The 17,804-nt window shown below is 41.1% G+C and overlaps 1 protein-coding gene across 1 annotated transcript; it reads right to left on the bottom strand.

The window, feature by feature from the left end:
* Nucleotides 1-276: 276 nt before the first annotated feature.
* On the bottom strand, nucleotides 277-17,029 carry LOC150015128 (alpha-N-acetylgalactosaminide alpha-2,6-sialyltransferase 5). The gene is made up of 3 exons (XM_090269634.1): nucleotides 16,626-17,029; nucleotides 11,367-11,474; nucleotides 277-1,032 (listed from the first exon to the last, which is right to left on the bottom strand). The coding sequence occupies exons 1-3, from the start codon at nucleotides 17,024-17,026 to the stop codon at nucleotides 801-803; spliced, it is 741 nt and encodes a 246-aa protein (XP_090125760.1). The 5' UTR covers nucleotides 17,027-17,029; the 3' UTR covers nucleotides 277-800.
* Nucleotides 17,030-17,804: the final 775 nt, after the last annotated feature.

Below are 17,804 nucleotides of genomic sequence, written 5' to 3'. Positions count from 1 at the left end.
CGGAGCATTTCTGCACCTCGGAAAATGTTACAGCTATTCTTGAAGCCCAAGGGTTCAGAAAAAGCAAGGCAACATCTCCAAGCCCAATTCCAACTGCATGCTAACAGTGAGCTTGCGGGCACAGGATCTCACCCACCCTCTGATTCCAGGCCCTTTCTGACCAGCATTCGGGATTCAAGAGTGAGGATAAATTACCTAAGTAAAGATAAGGACACATTACTACACAACAATCTATAAAAATACTGGCCTGGAATACACTACAAAACTCTCAATAAATAAATGTGAGCATTTGCTTTATGAAAGTCAGTGGAGATGTGCTCTTCAGAAACCATGTCCACACTTTCAGGCTGCTTTTTACAAATCACACACACAGGGTCCAGCAGATGACAAGGATTCTATGTCAGGTCAGGATACAGCTTGATAGAAAAATGTCTTTTGACGTGGCAGTTCTATAAAGAAATACAACTAATAAATACTGTTGAGTTGCTAGTGTTTCAGTTTTGAAGGCAATACTTAAAGAGATTCAAAATGTCTTTAGCTGGGGCAGCATTACTGAAATGTGTTCTCTTTTGAAAGGGAGAACACTCGTTAGAATGTACTAATTCTGGGATTTTCCTGTAAGCCAACTGCACTGCTTTGCAGCCACATCTCATGGTCATCTGTGCACGTGGTACTTGTTGAGGAGTGAAGCGATTTCGTGCCAGTTCTGCTCCTCTTGCGTGTCTGGTGTATCAGGAAGTTCAGCGGCCTGGTGTCTGATGCAGTGGGTGCTTGGGACTTCGGTCTGGCACACTCATTTCTCAGAACACAGGTTTATTTTCAGGACGATTTATAGCAAGTGATTCAGGTTTCCATTCTGGTTGAAAAAAGTGAATGTTGAATGTCCGTGCCCAGTTCTTAAAGACTCGTTTCTCTGTGATGAAGCGGTGATGACTACCCTTCCGTCCTCGCTCATGGGAGAGGTACATGGTACATTCATCTGGTCCAAAAGGTTCGTAATAGTGATAAGGGACGGAAGGGTGACTGGGATCTCTGCAGGGGACAAATAAGACAACTGGTTAAGGAAAAAAAAATCATTTGACTGATTGAGGTAAGATGTTATCCTTAATAAAGCTGATAAGCATAAATCATATTTTCAAGTTAAATAAATGTCAACAAATAGTTTCTGTTGTTTAAGCAATAAGCAAGTGGAGAGGTTTTGAGGCCATGTAATAAAAGCACTAACCGTTATTATCAAACAAAAAGATTCAAAGTGTGCTGTGGGATGTTCAGAATTTTGGGGTGCAAAACCTGTATATATTAAGACCCAATTAGAGTTCTTATTTCTATTCTTGTACCCATACAGTCTCATTACTACGAGAATGTCTATAAGTATTTGTAGAGCAAAAACAGATCATTCTCCTTTCCTATCCCAACTCCCAAATCATCCAGAGACTTGTAATTATACTAAGAGTATGACTTTGTAAGGTGTTACATGATCTGACTCCTTTCCTGAGCCTTCTCCTAACCCACCCAGCTTCGTCCCCTGTGCTCCAGCCATATTGGCCTTTCTGGTCATCAGCACCTCCAAGCTCGTCCCTACCTTGAGGCTTCTGCACTTAAGGACAGCCACCTGGCTAGAACAGTTTCTCACCAGTTCACTCCTGGCACCTTTGGTGATTGACTCAAATGTGTTCTCTGCAGAGATGCTTTACCTGATGCCCACCCCTTTCACTTCCTCTCGCTCAGATTTATTTTCTCTATAGCATCATCACTGTCTGAAGCTACTGTTGGTGTTTCCTTGCTTATTGCCTGTTCATGAAGGCAGGACTTTGTCTTGTTCCTAGTAGGTGCTCAAAAAATAATTTTTAAATGTTTGATGTTGGAAGAAATTTATATGGAGTTAGAAGCTACACAACAAGCCTCTAAAGACAATTTCTTCTCCAGGTATGGAACATTGATGATCTTAGTTGATTTCATGGGAGAGAAAGAAGATAGCAGGCATGATGCCACCATTTTCCTCCTGTTATCTAGATAGACAATAAACTCAAATCTAGAGTCTAAATCCAGAATTCCAAATCCTCAATCCCTGTTGTGTAGCCTGACAGGCACATCTTCATGTCTCTATATTCCCGTCTCTGCTTCAAACAAGAAACACTGGCTCATTTCTTGAAGGCGGTGTGTGTTCTTATTGTAGGCCTACTAAGAGAGCTAACACATCTGAAACACAAAGAGCCATGGTCTCAGACTGGCTTTCATTCATGCAGTCTAGATGGTAAGATTATGATATCCCAGTAGATAAATCTTGCTACCTTGAGCTACATCCACTAACTCGTCTTTTGGCAGAGACTAATGCTCTTCGTAGTCTCTTCCTAGCTCTTCTCTTAAAAGGACCAAGTGTCCCTGCAAATCACTTTCCAGGCCCAAGGTCCTGGGTTTTCCCCTCTGGTCACTAGGGCTCTACTGTAAGCGCAGTAACCTTGTTTCCCAAAGATGCGCATCTTGCTAAACGCCTATTTGTTTTCTTCTGGGGAGATCAATAAACAAATGGCTTTTAGAGTAGCAAATTTACAGGTCTTTTATCAAGAAGCGTTTCGAGTCTGTGGCTCCAATGACAATAAACCTTTGAGCTGCCTCTCTTCTGAGGTTGAAGTTCTTCCAGGAAGAGAGATTTATTTCTGTCATGCAGCATTTAAACCTTCCTCATCTCAGGTTGGAAACCGTGCTGAATTTATACTTTGCATCTCTATTATGCCTGTCTTGGAAGTATCTCTGTGCTCTACTATGAAACAGTTGTCTATTACAGATATCATTTATTTACTTATCCTAAATATTGAAGTCCCCTTAAAACTTTAATAGGAGGTGTTTTCAATACAGAAAATGCGTGTCAGGAAAAAATTAAGTTGTAACTACCACATGAAGAAATAAATAAATACAAAGAAATAGAATCTTGTGAGACAAATCTCTCCAGATTCATGTGGTATAATTTGGGGAACTGTGCCAAATTCATGGTGCCATGGTATACTCAGGGTTAAGCTTTTATTCTAGTACAGGTCAGGTTTTAAATTTGATTAATCTGTTTCGGACATATTCTTGGCATCAGTCTGACTAAGGAAACAATTACGTTTCTAAAAATAATCATGAGATTGATTTGGCACCTACGAATAGAGGGAAATTGGAAACCAGCCGAAGGCTGCTATAGGATCAATTTCCTTATTCAAGATGACCATCTCTTTGAATGAAACCTCATCTGGCTCTATATTGATCACCTAAAGAGAGAATTAAATTTACATATTTGGTAAATTTAATTCTTGATTTCAAAAGTGTCCAAATAAGTGGGGGTTGTCTGCATCCTTTAAAACTCTGTCTAAATGGCAGGTTCGTGCTTTGTGGGGCTGGGAAGGCAGAGCTGAGGCAACGGCAGGAAAGCCCTCCGGTCATGAGCCTGCCATCAGGTATAGTCACCGTTCCATTCAGAAAGCCCTTCGCAGGTTAAGGTCATAATCCCTGAGTTCTTTCCTCAAACCTAACTTTCTAAAGGCTGCTGTGGTTTTTTCTTCCTTCCCCTGATCCCAGTGAAAACAACAATAAGTATCAGCAGATTTTCCACATCAGGAGGCTACTGTTGTGAAGGGAGGACTCGGGCACCACGTCTGTATTCGGGGCAAGGGCAGTATGATCATCACAGAGCCAGTAACCCAGAGGGCCACAGCCTGTCGCCAGCACTCCATGGGCCAGTGTGGGAGCAAGTTCTGCAGAATAATGTGAAGATGGATTTTTTTTTTCTTTATAAAGGAAGCAGGTGGGGAGAGTGAGAGAACTAACATTTAGTGCACACAGGTGTTCCACCTCCACAGATTTGGGTTTAATTGATTTAGAGAAGGTCCCAGGCATAGGCATTTTCAAAAGTGTCTTAGGTTTTAGTATCAAAATAAATAACAACAGTATTGGATTAAAAAACCTATAAAATAAAATAAATAATCGTAAGTCCATGATGACCTCAATAAACAACTGAATAATTAAATAAATGAGGGAAATGAAACAGAATTTTCTTAGAGAATTCCAGTTAATAAATCTAGAAAGAATGAAGGAACAGAAATCACCATGAGAAGAGCATAGTAATTGTTGCAGCCAAGATGCACCAATGAATAGAACATTAGTGTGGATATAGATAGGAGAAGTAGGTTATTTGCATACAGTATCTTCCCCCAAGGTGCTTATAAATGACGAAGGGAAAAAATAGTAACTTTACAATGAGTAAACCCAGAAGAAACACCACCTAAACTAAGTGATAAAGGTTAACATGGCCAGTAATAAGATATTTTGATATTATGTAACTTTTGATATAAGATGCTGTGAAGGGCTTATTGCCTCTGTGATATCATGTCCAGTAATGCATAACATCAATCTAATCACAGAAATACAAGTGAGGGACATCCTATAATAATGGCACCAGAATTCTTCAAAATCACCAAAGTCATGAAAAATAAGGAAAGACTAAGGAACTGTAACAGATTGGAGGAGTCTAAGGACACACTACAAGTAAATGCAAAGGCATTCTGGGTCTTGAACAAAATAAAGACATCAGTAAGAAAACTGATGAAATCTAAATCAAGTCTGTAGTTTAGTTCAGAATAGTGTACTGGTATTAATTTCAGAGTTTTGATAATTGAGCCATAATTATGCAAAACATTAACATTAGGGGAGGCTAAGTGAAAGGTATACTAGAACTCTGTGTTTTATTTTGCACCTTTCTCAGGAAGTCTAAAACTATATTAATAAAACCCTATTTTTAAAAATACAATAACATTAAAAAGCTCCTTAGGGGATTCTAATATGCAGCCAGGTTTGAGATGGCTGATTTAAATACCTGCTAAGCCTTGTTCTTAACTTGCATTATTGCTTTTACTTCTCCATCAGTCTCAGGTAAGTATCGCTGCTCCATTGGATAGGTGAGCACCTGGCAGCCAGGTCAAGTCCTGTGCCTGGCTTTCAGCACATAGCCTCATTCATGGACCATCCAAGAAGCTAGACTTGACTCTTTCGACCCCAAACCCCAGTGCTCCGCACTCTCCATAGACTGACTTATCTAATTCTCACAAAGCCCCAGTGAGAAAGGCCCTGTCATTTTTGTTATTTTACATATGCAAAAACTCATGCATAGAGACATTGAAGAAGTTTCAGAGCCCAATTCTGGATCAAAGCTGTCCTCTTAAGAGTGAGGCTTTGTATCTTGGAAAAGTTCCTTTCCCACCAGCTGGATCTCTGTACCGACGGCACTCTAGGTCCCCACTGGGGTTGGCAGCACATGGTTGGGGACAACTTCGTCCTTGCTGCATTTTCCCAACCACTTATTTACAGAGGTGCCCCATGCTTGGTGCAGCTGGTCCAGTTGCGGAGCAGAGGCTTCATGCTCATTCACAGTCCTGCCCGCTGTTGTTAATGGCAGCCGGAGTTTGTCATGTCTCATTTTGGAAGGTGTACAACTGGAAAGAAACCTCATAACATTAACAAGCAAGGGACCCGGGTAACTCCGTTTCCTGCTATGATCTAGGTTAACCCTGCTCTCTGGGAATGCGGCTAGATTATGTGTAAGAAAAGAATGGTGCCTTTGCTCCTCTCTAAACACTCTCTAAACACACCTTTATTCTTGGTGCGATACTTGGCATAGACCAAGTAGTCAGGAAATGTTTGAGGAAGGGAGTGAAATCAATAGCTGTCAAGTGTCTTCCTTGTTCTGAAATTGGCTTGCATGGGAGGTCTTTGGGAACACTATGCAGTGTTCAGAAGAAAATGTTCCTCCAACAGGCCTTCCAAAACATTTGCCTCAGGCTGAGAAGACCCACTGAGCCACCTTATTCTGCTGCCTGATTTCTTGTCTTTGAGGTCTGCCTGGAAGGTAAACTGCAGCACACCTTGGAAGCGGGCAGAATAATACTTGTATATTTGGGGCACACTGAGCACCAAGAGACTACAACTCTTTACCCGTCATGAGGCAAAGAGCCAAAGTGTCACCTGAACTCACCCCCGACAACCCAGGCACCTCAGGGGGTGCCATAACATCTTATAACATATCAGTGGTACCCACAGGAAGGAGAAGGAAGGTAAGAGTTGGTCGAATTACAGCAAAGAAAGAAGAAACAATAAGCATCTAGGAAGAAATACAACTATATATTTAAAGACTACTTCCTAAAACGTGAACCACATGGGTGCTTTGTCATGCCACATCTGTCCTCTGTAAGCATCAGATTCTGCACAGTGCACTGTTGCCATGTAGAAACTTATTCTGTTATGCCAGCAGATTTATTAATGTGCACTAGCTAATAATTCTAGCAGAATCAACTCTCTGATATTCATGATACCTTTGAGATGTCCTTCACATTATGGATGAGATATTAATTTAGTTCCACGACAGTGATCTCTCTGAGTCATTACTCTTCTAATTAATACTGAAGAAATAATGGGTAACTGAGAGTTGTAAACTTGGTAATGTGTTAAGTATGACCAGAAATAAGATTATTAGATAGAATTTAAATGCTTAGCCCATTATTATTGCCAATAATTTACAATGGAAAATGAGATTAAAAATACCTAACATAACTTAGTTTGGAAAGCAAGGATAACAGATCTTTTTACTGCAATTTATAGTCCACCTAGAGAGAAAGGACGTGGCTTCCTGTATGGATATGGCATGATTTAAGGGGCTACTGTCCACACAATAATATATTTTGATGCTGTCTAAGATGAAGCACGGGAATAATCTCCCACTTTCCGAACACTGATGGGCCTGGAGTCTGGGCATGAAGGCAAGTGGAGATCTATGCCTGATACCTGGGCCCCACTTGGAGGACCCAAAGCCAGTCCTGACTGAGAATGAAATGGGTGCCCACCCGTGACTTCTGAGGACCCTTGAATCTGAATTTGCCATTTGTGATTATACTTTTTATTCACCTGCCACTTTTGGTCTTGAGATATGTTTAGAATCAGTCTCTTAAACATTGCCAAGAAAAGGGAGATTTTAAAATTTATTTATTAAGCCAATCCATGCTAAATACATATCATGTGCAAGACACAATGACAAGTGCTAAAGATACAAATGTGGACACAACCCTTCCTCTTAGGGAGCCTATAGGCAACTAAAGGAAATGAACAACCAATGAGGTGAGGCAGGGTGAAGGAGGCAGAGGGTCCCGTGAGTGCACAGGTGAGGTCTGGTTCAGACAGGAGGTCAGAGAAGAGGAGGAGGGCCTGCTGCATCTGAAACAGTGAAGTCAGGAGCTTTGGCTCCTGCGTCCTGCAGACCTGGATAGAAATTCTAGCCCTGCCACTCTCTGCTCTACAAGCTTGGCCAGCTGTTTCATGTCTTTAAGTTTCCTATATAAAATGATGATAATAATGTGTACCTCGTGGGATTATCATAAAAGTTCAGTGAAATGGCATGGGTATTTATACTAAGTGTAGGGCCAGCATGTGGTATGTGCAGAAAAAAACATCAACCACTAGTATTCTTATTGAAGAGCCAGTAGTAATCATCAGATTAAGAAGGAATGGATGGACATTCCAAGTTAAGGGCAAAGGGACCAATATCAGCAGGGCGAGGTCCTTTTAAGACTTTCAATATGGCTAAAATAAGTCTGTGTAAGCAGAGAAGATGAGACTAAAGTGGACACAGAAGCTAAATCCTGGAGGACTTGTGTGCTAAGCTAGGGAGTGTGAACTCTTTCTAAAAGCTCTGGGGGATGATGGAGGGGTTTAAGTAACAGAATCTGATCTGTGACACTCAGGTGACTGAAGGCAAAGACCCTCTGTTGTTCATCTTTCATTATGTCCCCAGTGCCTAACACAAGTGAGTTGAATAAATGAAAGTCTGTTTGTCTCTCTGATTAATTTAATAAATGACTTCTTTTGAGGGTACTAATTGTGTTCTAAGTTCCAAAAAGGTTAATTTACCAAAAATAAATAGTTGGCTCTCTTTTTGCTTGCTGAAATCTGGCCCCATGTGGCTAATGCTTCATTCCCATAAGAAACTGGGCACTTGGAGGAAGCAGTGCAATAGTAAGTACACGGTGAGGAGCCCGTGAGGTCACATGAGGCCAATTCTCAAGAGTGAAGAGACAAAGGACCCAGCTCACACAGGAGGCATGTGTGTCTTTCCCTTCCCAGCAACCAGTTCCACATCATTCATTAGTGCTCTTGGGACACATCCTTAAAATGTGCCAATGGCTATCTGCACTTGCAGATTAGTGAGCCAGTGCACCTGGTAAATATATGCGTGCTTCACATACACCAGGGCTGTGCCAAGCATTCCTCACCTGTTACCTCATGGAACTGTTATATAAATCCATGATCTAAGTACTATTGTCATCACTGTCTTACAAATATGGAAGCTCAGGCTTCTGAGACAGTCATTAAATAACTTGCCCAAAGTTGCTAAGACTCAGTGAGGTCAAATAACTTCATCAAGTTCAACAGCTTCTGAGAGGCAGAAGTGGTTGTTTCCACCTACATCAGCGTCCTCTTACTACAGCACTAAAGAGAGAGTAGAGGACAAGAATATTCATTCGCTTAACATTTACGGAGCATCTGCTATAGGCCTGGATGGTAAGCGTCTGCTGTCCTTGCACTAGGGCTTCAGCAGGGAACCAAGCACACAAAGTCTCTGCCCATGTGGAGTTTACATCCTGGTGAGCTTGACTTCCTTGAGCTCTTCCAGAGGCTTTGTTCTCCCCGAAACTTCCCTTACCACCTTTGGCCCTGTTGATATCTTACCTCCTGTAGTCCTAGAGCTCATGACACATGTACCCTGTATGACACATGGCCCCTTACATAGTTAAGACATGGCCCCCAGCACTTGGGTGCTGGGAGTCCTTGCCCACCCCTTTGTCACTGGAGAACAGATGGGCTGAGCAGCTAGGAGAAGCAGGCAAAAAAAAAAAAAGTTGAGGTGGAAATGGTCAGACTAGTAGAGGAACTGACTTACATATTGCTTTTTCATTCTTTTGTTGCAGATACTGTTTGAAAGAGTCATTTGACTCTAAGAGGCTTTGCTGTGTTCATTAGTTTTGGACGTGGGTAAGGCTTATTGTGAGCCTCTACTATGCAAGAGCTGTGTCCTGTTCTTTTAACTTCCCCAAGTTCTCAATGCCTGTCAGGGTAAATCTCAAGTACTTAGGATAAAATAATAGTAATAATAATAGTTTCATATATTTATAGTATCATATTAATGTATTAGAAATAATAGCGATCTTTTCTGAGCACTAATTGTGTGTTGGGCACTATATCAGATGTTCAAATTTCATGACCTCATTTAATCCCAACCATGACCTGCTTGCTTTTATTATTTCCTATCACCATTTCGCAGATGAGGAAAGCAAGGCTCAAGGTCACCCAGTTAGGAACAGGGTGCCTGGTGGTTCAACCAATATGTTCTGTAATGAAGATGAAAGAAACTTGAGCATCAGTCTGTGCTGTTCCTGGTCCTTCTTGCCCTTCATAAACAGGCATTATGACTGAGCAGGATGCTTTCTCCATCCTGACCCTCTCCTCCAGATGACACCCAGCACAATTCTCCACTTTCTGTCAGGATACTGGGCAGAGGGATCCTTTTGAAGAGTTCTTGCTGAAAGCATCTTGTGAGAACAACTATCGAACTTTTGGGATGGTGGCTGAGGAACAGAAACCTAGAGGTGGTGACAACATATGGTGCGTTGGCATATCTTGACTTCCTTGTTAGTGTCATTCCATGAATTGTTTCCATCTGTGAACAAGTCTTGGTGAACTAACTCTGAGTAAGAGAAATGACAGGTTAACTTGCCTTTCATTTGTTTTCCATAATAAATGGAATATTTCCTTAGTCATTAGCATTTCAATTTATTCATGCGCTTTCTCTCTGGCATCCTAATGGCAATATTACATAATTATATGCTCCATATAACCATCAACTTTGATAGCTCTTTGCATGCCCATAAGTGCCGCTCCCACTGTCTTTGTTAGCCTGTTGAAGAGGCAGTTTGCTTTCTTATACTATCCTACCTACTTTTTGCACATAGATTTTTAAACATGGAAACAAGGCCAGTGAATCAGGTGATGAGGAAGTGGGTGAGAATCTAAGCTAACTCTTGCTATGAACTAGGCCCTATTCTAAGCCCTTTCTTTGTATTAACATTTTTAATCCACCTACAATCATATGAGGGAGAGTCTATTATTATCATCACCTCCACTTATAATGATGAGGAAGCTCAGACACCAAGAGATTGAGTAATGAGCTCAAGGTCACACTAGGTTAGCAAATGGCCAGGCCGAGCATGGAACCTGTGCAGTCGGGCTCCAGACACTACGCCCTGTCTTACTACGTATGTCACTCTGGGGGACGAGTGAGTCCAGGCACATAATAAAGGCCTGCTCTATCCACACCTTTCCTCCTCTTCTGTGACCTGACTCTTACACAAATGACTACTGCTGCTGTTGGGTTTTTGGGTTACAGAGGGTGGGAGAGAAGTGGCCAACTGGAAACAACATGATTAAATACCCTTTTCTCATCCTTGTGTCAAACCTCCAGATTGTAGATTTTTGCATAAAAGCTTATGGCCTCTGAGAAATTGTTAGGTTTAAATATTTAATACGTATGAAGCAAGCATAAATTTTACTGAAAAATTTTAAAGCACCCCCTCACCCCAGGTTTTACCATTTGAAGATCAGGACTGAGGCCATGGGCATCAGGCATGCCTGCAAACTAGGCCACTTTCTGAATTTATAGGCGTCACAACTTTAAATTAGAGAGGAGTTTTCAATCGAGCTCCCTCAAATCAGTGCATGTGTTAGGACACCAAATGCTGCCTGGACACATGCCAGGAAGTAACTTAAGGTAGCAACAGAGATACCTGTATGTTCCCTTTAATGTGATACATCAAAATAATTATGCCCATACTTTGGCCTTAGAAACACAAACTGAGGCTACTTGGTGGTGAGGGAAAGAGGGTCAAAGTAATATTTCAATTTTAGGAAACAGGTATTATCATTAAAAAAAGCTTGTCTTTAATTCATTAAAAATTACCACATTCCTTTCAAATGAAAAGAAAACAAATATTTCTTAATGACTGTTCATCTTGAATATTATGCCAATTATTGCATAACTTTTGGTTGATAAATATTCAGAGGATAAATGAAGCCCACAAGATGGATTAATTCTCCAGATGTACAAACAAAAACTTTCAATATTTTATATCACATAATTAAATGTTGTTTGTTATTTCTAGACCCAGAACTTGGGATGTGTTAATTAATTGCTTCAAGAAGACAGACATGTTCTGTGGTTGATATTTGGAATCAGATATTTATAAACCTTGCACTGCTCTGCTGATGAATTACACTTGCAGAATAAATCCTACCTGCAGAAGTCTGGGGGCACCATGCCATAAACATTGATCCTGTCACATAGCTCCAGTGCAATTGTCATTGTGAACCAGCCAGTGCTGAGCCAAGTGTTGGAGATCTTCCTGAAAGGAACAACAATTAAGTCTGAAAAATTGGTAAAATAATCCATTATGCCCACTACCATTTTAAATCCTTTTTGGAGCAAGGCTGACTATAAACACACACTTACTCTTTCTCCATTTGACAAAAGCTGAAACTTTACCAGAAAGATATCTCTACCAACACCATCATGTTCCATGGTATGATGTTGAATGATATTGCCAAGCCACCACGGTAGATTTGTGACATTAAAGGATGCTCAAAGGACTTTTTTCATCATCAAAGATAATGATCTGTCTTTCAATGTTCAAGTGCACATCACCACAACTCAATTTCTTGTAATATGATAACCCCCTTGTGTCAATGTTTTATTAACTAGGATACTTGACTAACTAGAAATATTCCTTGTTCCCCAAGCAGAGTGGATAATACGATTAAACATGGATTTGTCTGACTATCAATTGATTGATTTATCCATCTAGTTGAAGCTTGCCTTGACTAACACCAACATCCCAAATGAATGTCTTTCCTTAGGAGTACAGTAGATCCTCATTTAACATTGACAATAGGTTCTTGGAAACTGCCACTTCAAGCAAAATGACTTACCACAAAACCAATTTTACCATAGGTTAACTGATATAAACAAGAATTAAGGTCCTATGGAATATTTCTGGTAACAAAAACATCACCAGACATTTAAATAAAGACCTAAACCACTTTTAATATTAAACATTCAAATAAATGAGTTATACATACATTTTAGAAAGATAAATTAAAAAATAAGGTGATAATTTTCCAACCTGTTTATTCTAGTCAAGGGTGTTGGGTGGCCAGAGCCTGTCCCAGCAGCTCAGGGCACAAGGTGGGACCAACTTTGAACAGGATGCCCTTTCATTGTAGGCACACTCACGATCACACCCACACTCACTCACACTGGGACTTGCACATGTGCCAATTCACTTCATGTGAACATGTTTAGGATGTGGGAGGAAACTAGAGTACCTGAAGAAAACTCACAAAGACAAGAGGAGAATATGCAAACTCCACATACACAGTGGCTCTGGTTGGGAATCAATTTTTCCCTCATTAACATTATGACAAAGCATGTTGAACAAGACAACATTATTTGAGAAGCTGCTGGTCATTCATTTGAGGGGGGTTAATGACCAGAGGAAAAAGGACCAAAGGAATGCTCATGTTTAAATGAGCATTTGCTTTATATTACCTCAGAACATTTAGGACCCTCTGAAAATTTCTATCAGAAGACCAAAACTTGACAAACTTTAAGGAGTGAATCTTTGCATCCCAACATTTATTTATTTGTCCACTCAAACATTGGTATTGAGCTCCAACCATGTATGTGCCAAGCCTAAGGATAACTGCGGAGACACCACATCAAGGTTTAATTTGACCCTGTGAGAAACTCAGTCTACCATACTATGCTACTGTGGATATTAATTCAAGTCTTTGGGGTTACACTTTTACTTTTTTTTTCAGTGTTTAGGGCATGTCTCATCAGTCAGTTTGAAATACCCATCCCCAAGGTCAAACTGTCTGACTTTCCCAGCCATAGCACCACATGTGATGTGAGTCACAGGATCACAGAAAGGCTTTTCTCTTTGCACTGTGTGGCACCACTCTTCAAGAAGGAATGCTTTTCGTTAAGCAATTTGAGTTATTTCCATTTTACATAAGGAACAAAAAGGGGGGGGGGCATTTTCAGAAGTCCATTGTTTTGTCAAATATCTGACAGGAATGATTGATTTAGCCATTCCTGAGCTCACAGCTTCAACTTTCTAATGCTTAATCCCTTTACCCATTTTTGTTTTCCATTCCATTGTATCTTGACATATTAATAGCCCAGGAAATAATATAGAAGCTCTTCAAGATGAGAATACCGTGGATTTGTATCTTACCAGTTTTTATCACTAACCCACTGAATGACCTGAGGCAGGTTAAATTGCTAGTCTTTGGACCCTAATTTCCTACCTGTAAAGCAGGCACGGGAAACTTCGTCCTCCTGGGCTCTTTGAGGACTACATGATAGAACACCACAAAAATATCTAGTCTGACATGGTGCTACATTGAGACCCCCTTTTCCTCTCTTAGTTGCCAGGTTGGAGCAAATGAACTAAATAATTCAGTCATTCCTTTCAGTGCTTTTTAGCAGCCACAAGGAAACTGCTACTCACTCTTGCGTGGGAGCGATCATCAGTAGTCAGGGAAGTAATTACAAAATTCCGGAGCCTCCAGCCTATGCAGATATTAACAATCCCCTCTTCTTCTCACCTGGGGTATATGCATTCATAAGACCTTTGGGAACGAAGGAGGTGAGATGGAGCAGAAATGACTGAATGGGGAGGGGGAAGGCAAGGAATTGCAGTGCCTCAAATTAGAGCTTGTCTTCACCTATGTGGCTACAACGATGTGATGGGTGTGATGGCCAGTTGTCTAGACTCAGGAGGGTGAGTCAATAACTGGGGGCATGTGGAACCCAGATCTGGGAATCACACCGGCATCCCTATGCTTTTAGAGTTGTCAGGAACACCAAGAGGGTTTTCCCAGTGGCGGACATTCCGCCATAACTTTGGCTTTCTCGTTGTGATTTAGTAGAGATCACAAGCCTGAAATACAGGAGGATGTGGCTCTACAGAAAAAGAATTCAGGGGTATAAAAATGGGAATAATACAAAGTGGGGGACTGAAAAAACTAACATGAAGAGTTCTTTAAAGTGCCACTTAAAATTCCCCAGACTTTCTAAATAATAGTCTTAGGGGATCATGTGCTATAAAAATGCAACTGCTTTGTGCTATCTTTCTTAAAAAGATTTGAACTCTTTTTCCAACAAAGGAATAGCTATTGTTTTCACACTTAATCAGCTGTAATGAAGGAATATGAAGAGCTGTCATGTGCTTATTAGGGAAAATTATCAGATATTCTTTTATATGATGAAGTTACACACTGAGCTGATAATTCTATAGTGCATACTAAATTACAATTAAAGGCCTTTCTGCTCCACCAGAATCTCATTTATAATCTCTATGGAAATATTCTTCCTGCAGTTATTTCATTTATGCTTCCTTTATCTAATTACTATAATATTGGTTCTGAATCATATTTTCCTAATGTACCCTTATTCAATTATAAAGTTATTTTCAAGTACAGTTACTTTCTAATGTTAAAGAACACCACTTGGCCATCTCTGCCATTTGTCATGCTTCTTAATTGCAGATTGTTCCTGAGTCATTTTTTCTCCACTTTTAAGTAGGGTGAAACATCTATTATTCAATATCTGTTGAGTTATTCTACTTCTCAAAATATTAGCCTGAAAAGAATGTCCTGATCATGAGATTTACAAAGTTAGGTATTCCACACTTTGTTTATATTTAATACATGTTACAGTTTTGCTGAGTTTCAAGAAAAGCTTACATATAGGAAATACTGTAGGACTCTAAATGTTTTATGTTTTAATTTACAGATGTAGTTTTGTTCTAAAGGGTTGTTTAGATTTGGTTCTTTTAACTTGGGGTACGTTGCAAGATAAGAATATGGACACCTGAGAATATTGAATTGATACAATATTATCTTCTTTAAGATAGCTCTCTAAAGCTAAAAGGCACAATGATTGTAGAAATCACAAGGTACTTTGGCACCTTACAAGTCCATAAATGTGATTCCCCTGACTATGTGTACCCTCATAGATGGATGTCTGCACATGAGGGGCCCACTAGCCAATCCGCAAAGATTTGATGTCCTCCTTCCAGTTGGGCTCATCAGGGAGACAGACCTATTGAATAAAAGGTTTCCACTGGTCAGATTTTAATTTAGTGAGTGAGGTATGTTTTTATATGAGATTGTTTCCTAGAGATCTAAATGAACAAAGGGTGCAATGACTGGTCTCCAAATTTCCAACTTAAAATAATTTGTTAAGAAGATCCAGAGTAATGGGTAATTACCCTAAATAGCAAACACTGCAGCAGTGTTTCAGGAATACTTAAATTGAGCAAAAACACCATTAAACTAAAAAGAGAGAGGTGTTTTCCATCTAAGAATTTCCACTTATTTAGAGTTTTCCAACCAGTCAAAAATGAAACTATAAATAACTCCCCTCATTCTTCTTCCCTTATAGAATGCTCTCTTGGTTAAATAACTCATTCGAATGAGTGACAGTCTCTCTTACTTGTGGTTTTTCAAAGGGCAATACATGAGTGGATTTCATGTAGCTCATAGTGATGGCCAGGATCCCCTATGTAAGCTGACCAGGGAAGGAGGCCAGCAGCCAGCTCTCCTTCCCCTCTTTCCATCTGATGTCATGCCTACTGTTGCCTGGACCAGTTCTCAAGGGTCACAATATTTCCAGGATTAAATTGCATCATTAAATGCATATGAATTATGAAAGTACAAGTTTGGAATTAAGGAAACAAGGGAATTTAATTATTAGACCAGTCCTATGAGGCCTAGTCCCTATGCCTTTTTCACATGTGAGGTCACTGAAAAGTTAGGTAACATGTCCAAGGCAGTGACTCAGTACACTGACGCCATGTCCCATCATTGAGTTGTAACTAACAGTTTGGAAAGTCTTTTCCTAGACTATGGCAGGCCAACCTGTCCTGCATGTCACAGCACCATTTTTTTCCCCTCACTTGGCACTCAGCACACTGGCCCCTGCTTGGCACATGCTTGCCTGCCTGGTCAGCTTTCTATTCCAGGAAGGCAGGCTCTAGATCCGTCTTGGTGTTGACTGTATCCCTGGTGCCTGGTGCAGTGAAGTAAAGTTGCTCAATAAACACTGCCTTTGAAAAGGAAAAATACACCCATATACCTCTTTTTGGTTAGTGTTCACACAAGTCAGATGAAATGCAATACAGCTGTTATGTTGCACTTGTTACCAGTGTAAACCAGCAGCTGTGTGGCCTCTTCCTCCAAAATAGGGATCTGGCTCTGGATTATCCAATATAATTGTTTCATTTCTTCATTTCACTTCGCCTTATAAATTCAGCTCGAGCAACCCAGTTTCCAAGAGGAAACTACAGATGAGTTCTGTCAAAGGCATGAACCAGGGGACCAACCACAAAATCCCTTAGCAAAAACTTTGCTTTTGGTGAAATCAGCCAGCAACAATTCCTCACCCTCCCGGGTGCCTTTGAGGGACCCCCTACCTCACGCCTCTGTACCTGTCTTTGCCGGTCTCTCGCTTGAAGAGCTCATCGAACTGCAGCATCTTGTGGCGCGTGATCATGAAGGCCTTCAGCCGGGGCAGCACCTGGCTCAGGAGCTGCAGGTTGTTGTACACTTGGCCCTTGCCGTCGCGCCGCATGTAGCTGCTGGGGCCCCAGAAGATGAACACGGTTCCCTGGCTCACGTTGAGCAGGTCGTGGCGGTTGCGCAGAATCCTCTGGATGCTGGAATGTGCGATGACCCTCAGGCTGGTGCGATTGCCCACATCGCGCCCGTAGCCACGAGTGGGGGCATCATTCATGCGGATGACACACTCGGTTTGGTCGATCTGGGGGCCTTGCCGGCTGCGCAGCAGATGTCCCGAGCTTGTCACCAGGGCACAGTCACTGCAGTGCATTTTCAGGGGCTGAAAGGCAAGAGGAAAACACCCTCAGCGGCAACCCTCCATTGGCACCAGAGGTCACTCCCCTGCCTCACAAGGTTGCCCATCTCCCTTTCCTGCTATAATATACTCCTCCTGCTATTACCTCACTGACATTCTCATTCTCATATTCTCTTCTAAATTGGTGACAGAGAGAATTGGACAAGAGGGAAAGAGAGCTAGCACTGACCTGTCAGACACGGGGCTCCAGGCTTTGCTGATATTAAGTAACCAAACATTTACATCAACCCAGTAAGGATGCTGTTACAGCCATTTTACAGGCAAAGATACTCAGCCTCAGAGACGTTAAGCTATTTGCCCAAAATGTAGAACTAGCAAGTAATGAAGTCAGGCTTTCAAACCCAGGTTTTTCTGAATCCAAAGTTACCCCCAAATCAAAGAAAAGACGACACCACAAATTGCTGTAACATCACCTCTAATGCTCTTAATTTACCTTATCGAAAGTTAGGCATTTATCAGTATTCCTGGATGCTGTACAAATACCTTTATCCCAAATAAACATTGTCTAAGAATCACATGGGAAAAGTCATGCAAATTGTAATCCCTCACATGCTGTAATTTTGAAATGACAGTTAGGCAGTTTCTCCCGTTTTGAGGGGAGAGGTAGGGGAATTGAATTGGTCTATCTTTAAAATGTGAAGAAAGCCTGAAGCTAAGAGCCATAGACCTCATCCAGTGAACACATGTGTGTCCTGTAGAAGCCCTGCCATAGAGTGCCCATCAGGGACAGCTG

Source organism: Furipterus horrens, unplaced genomic scaffold, assembly GCF_987537825.1.
Source record: "Furipterus horrens unplaced genomic scaffold, mFurHor1.1.pri manual_scaffold_3, whole genome shotgun sequence".
Classification (NCBI taxonomy): Eukaryota; Metazoa; Chordata; class Mammalia; order Chiroptera; family Furipteridae; genus Furipterus; species Furipterus horrens.
This window is presented reverse-complemented; position numbering and strand designations above follow the sequence as displayed.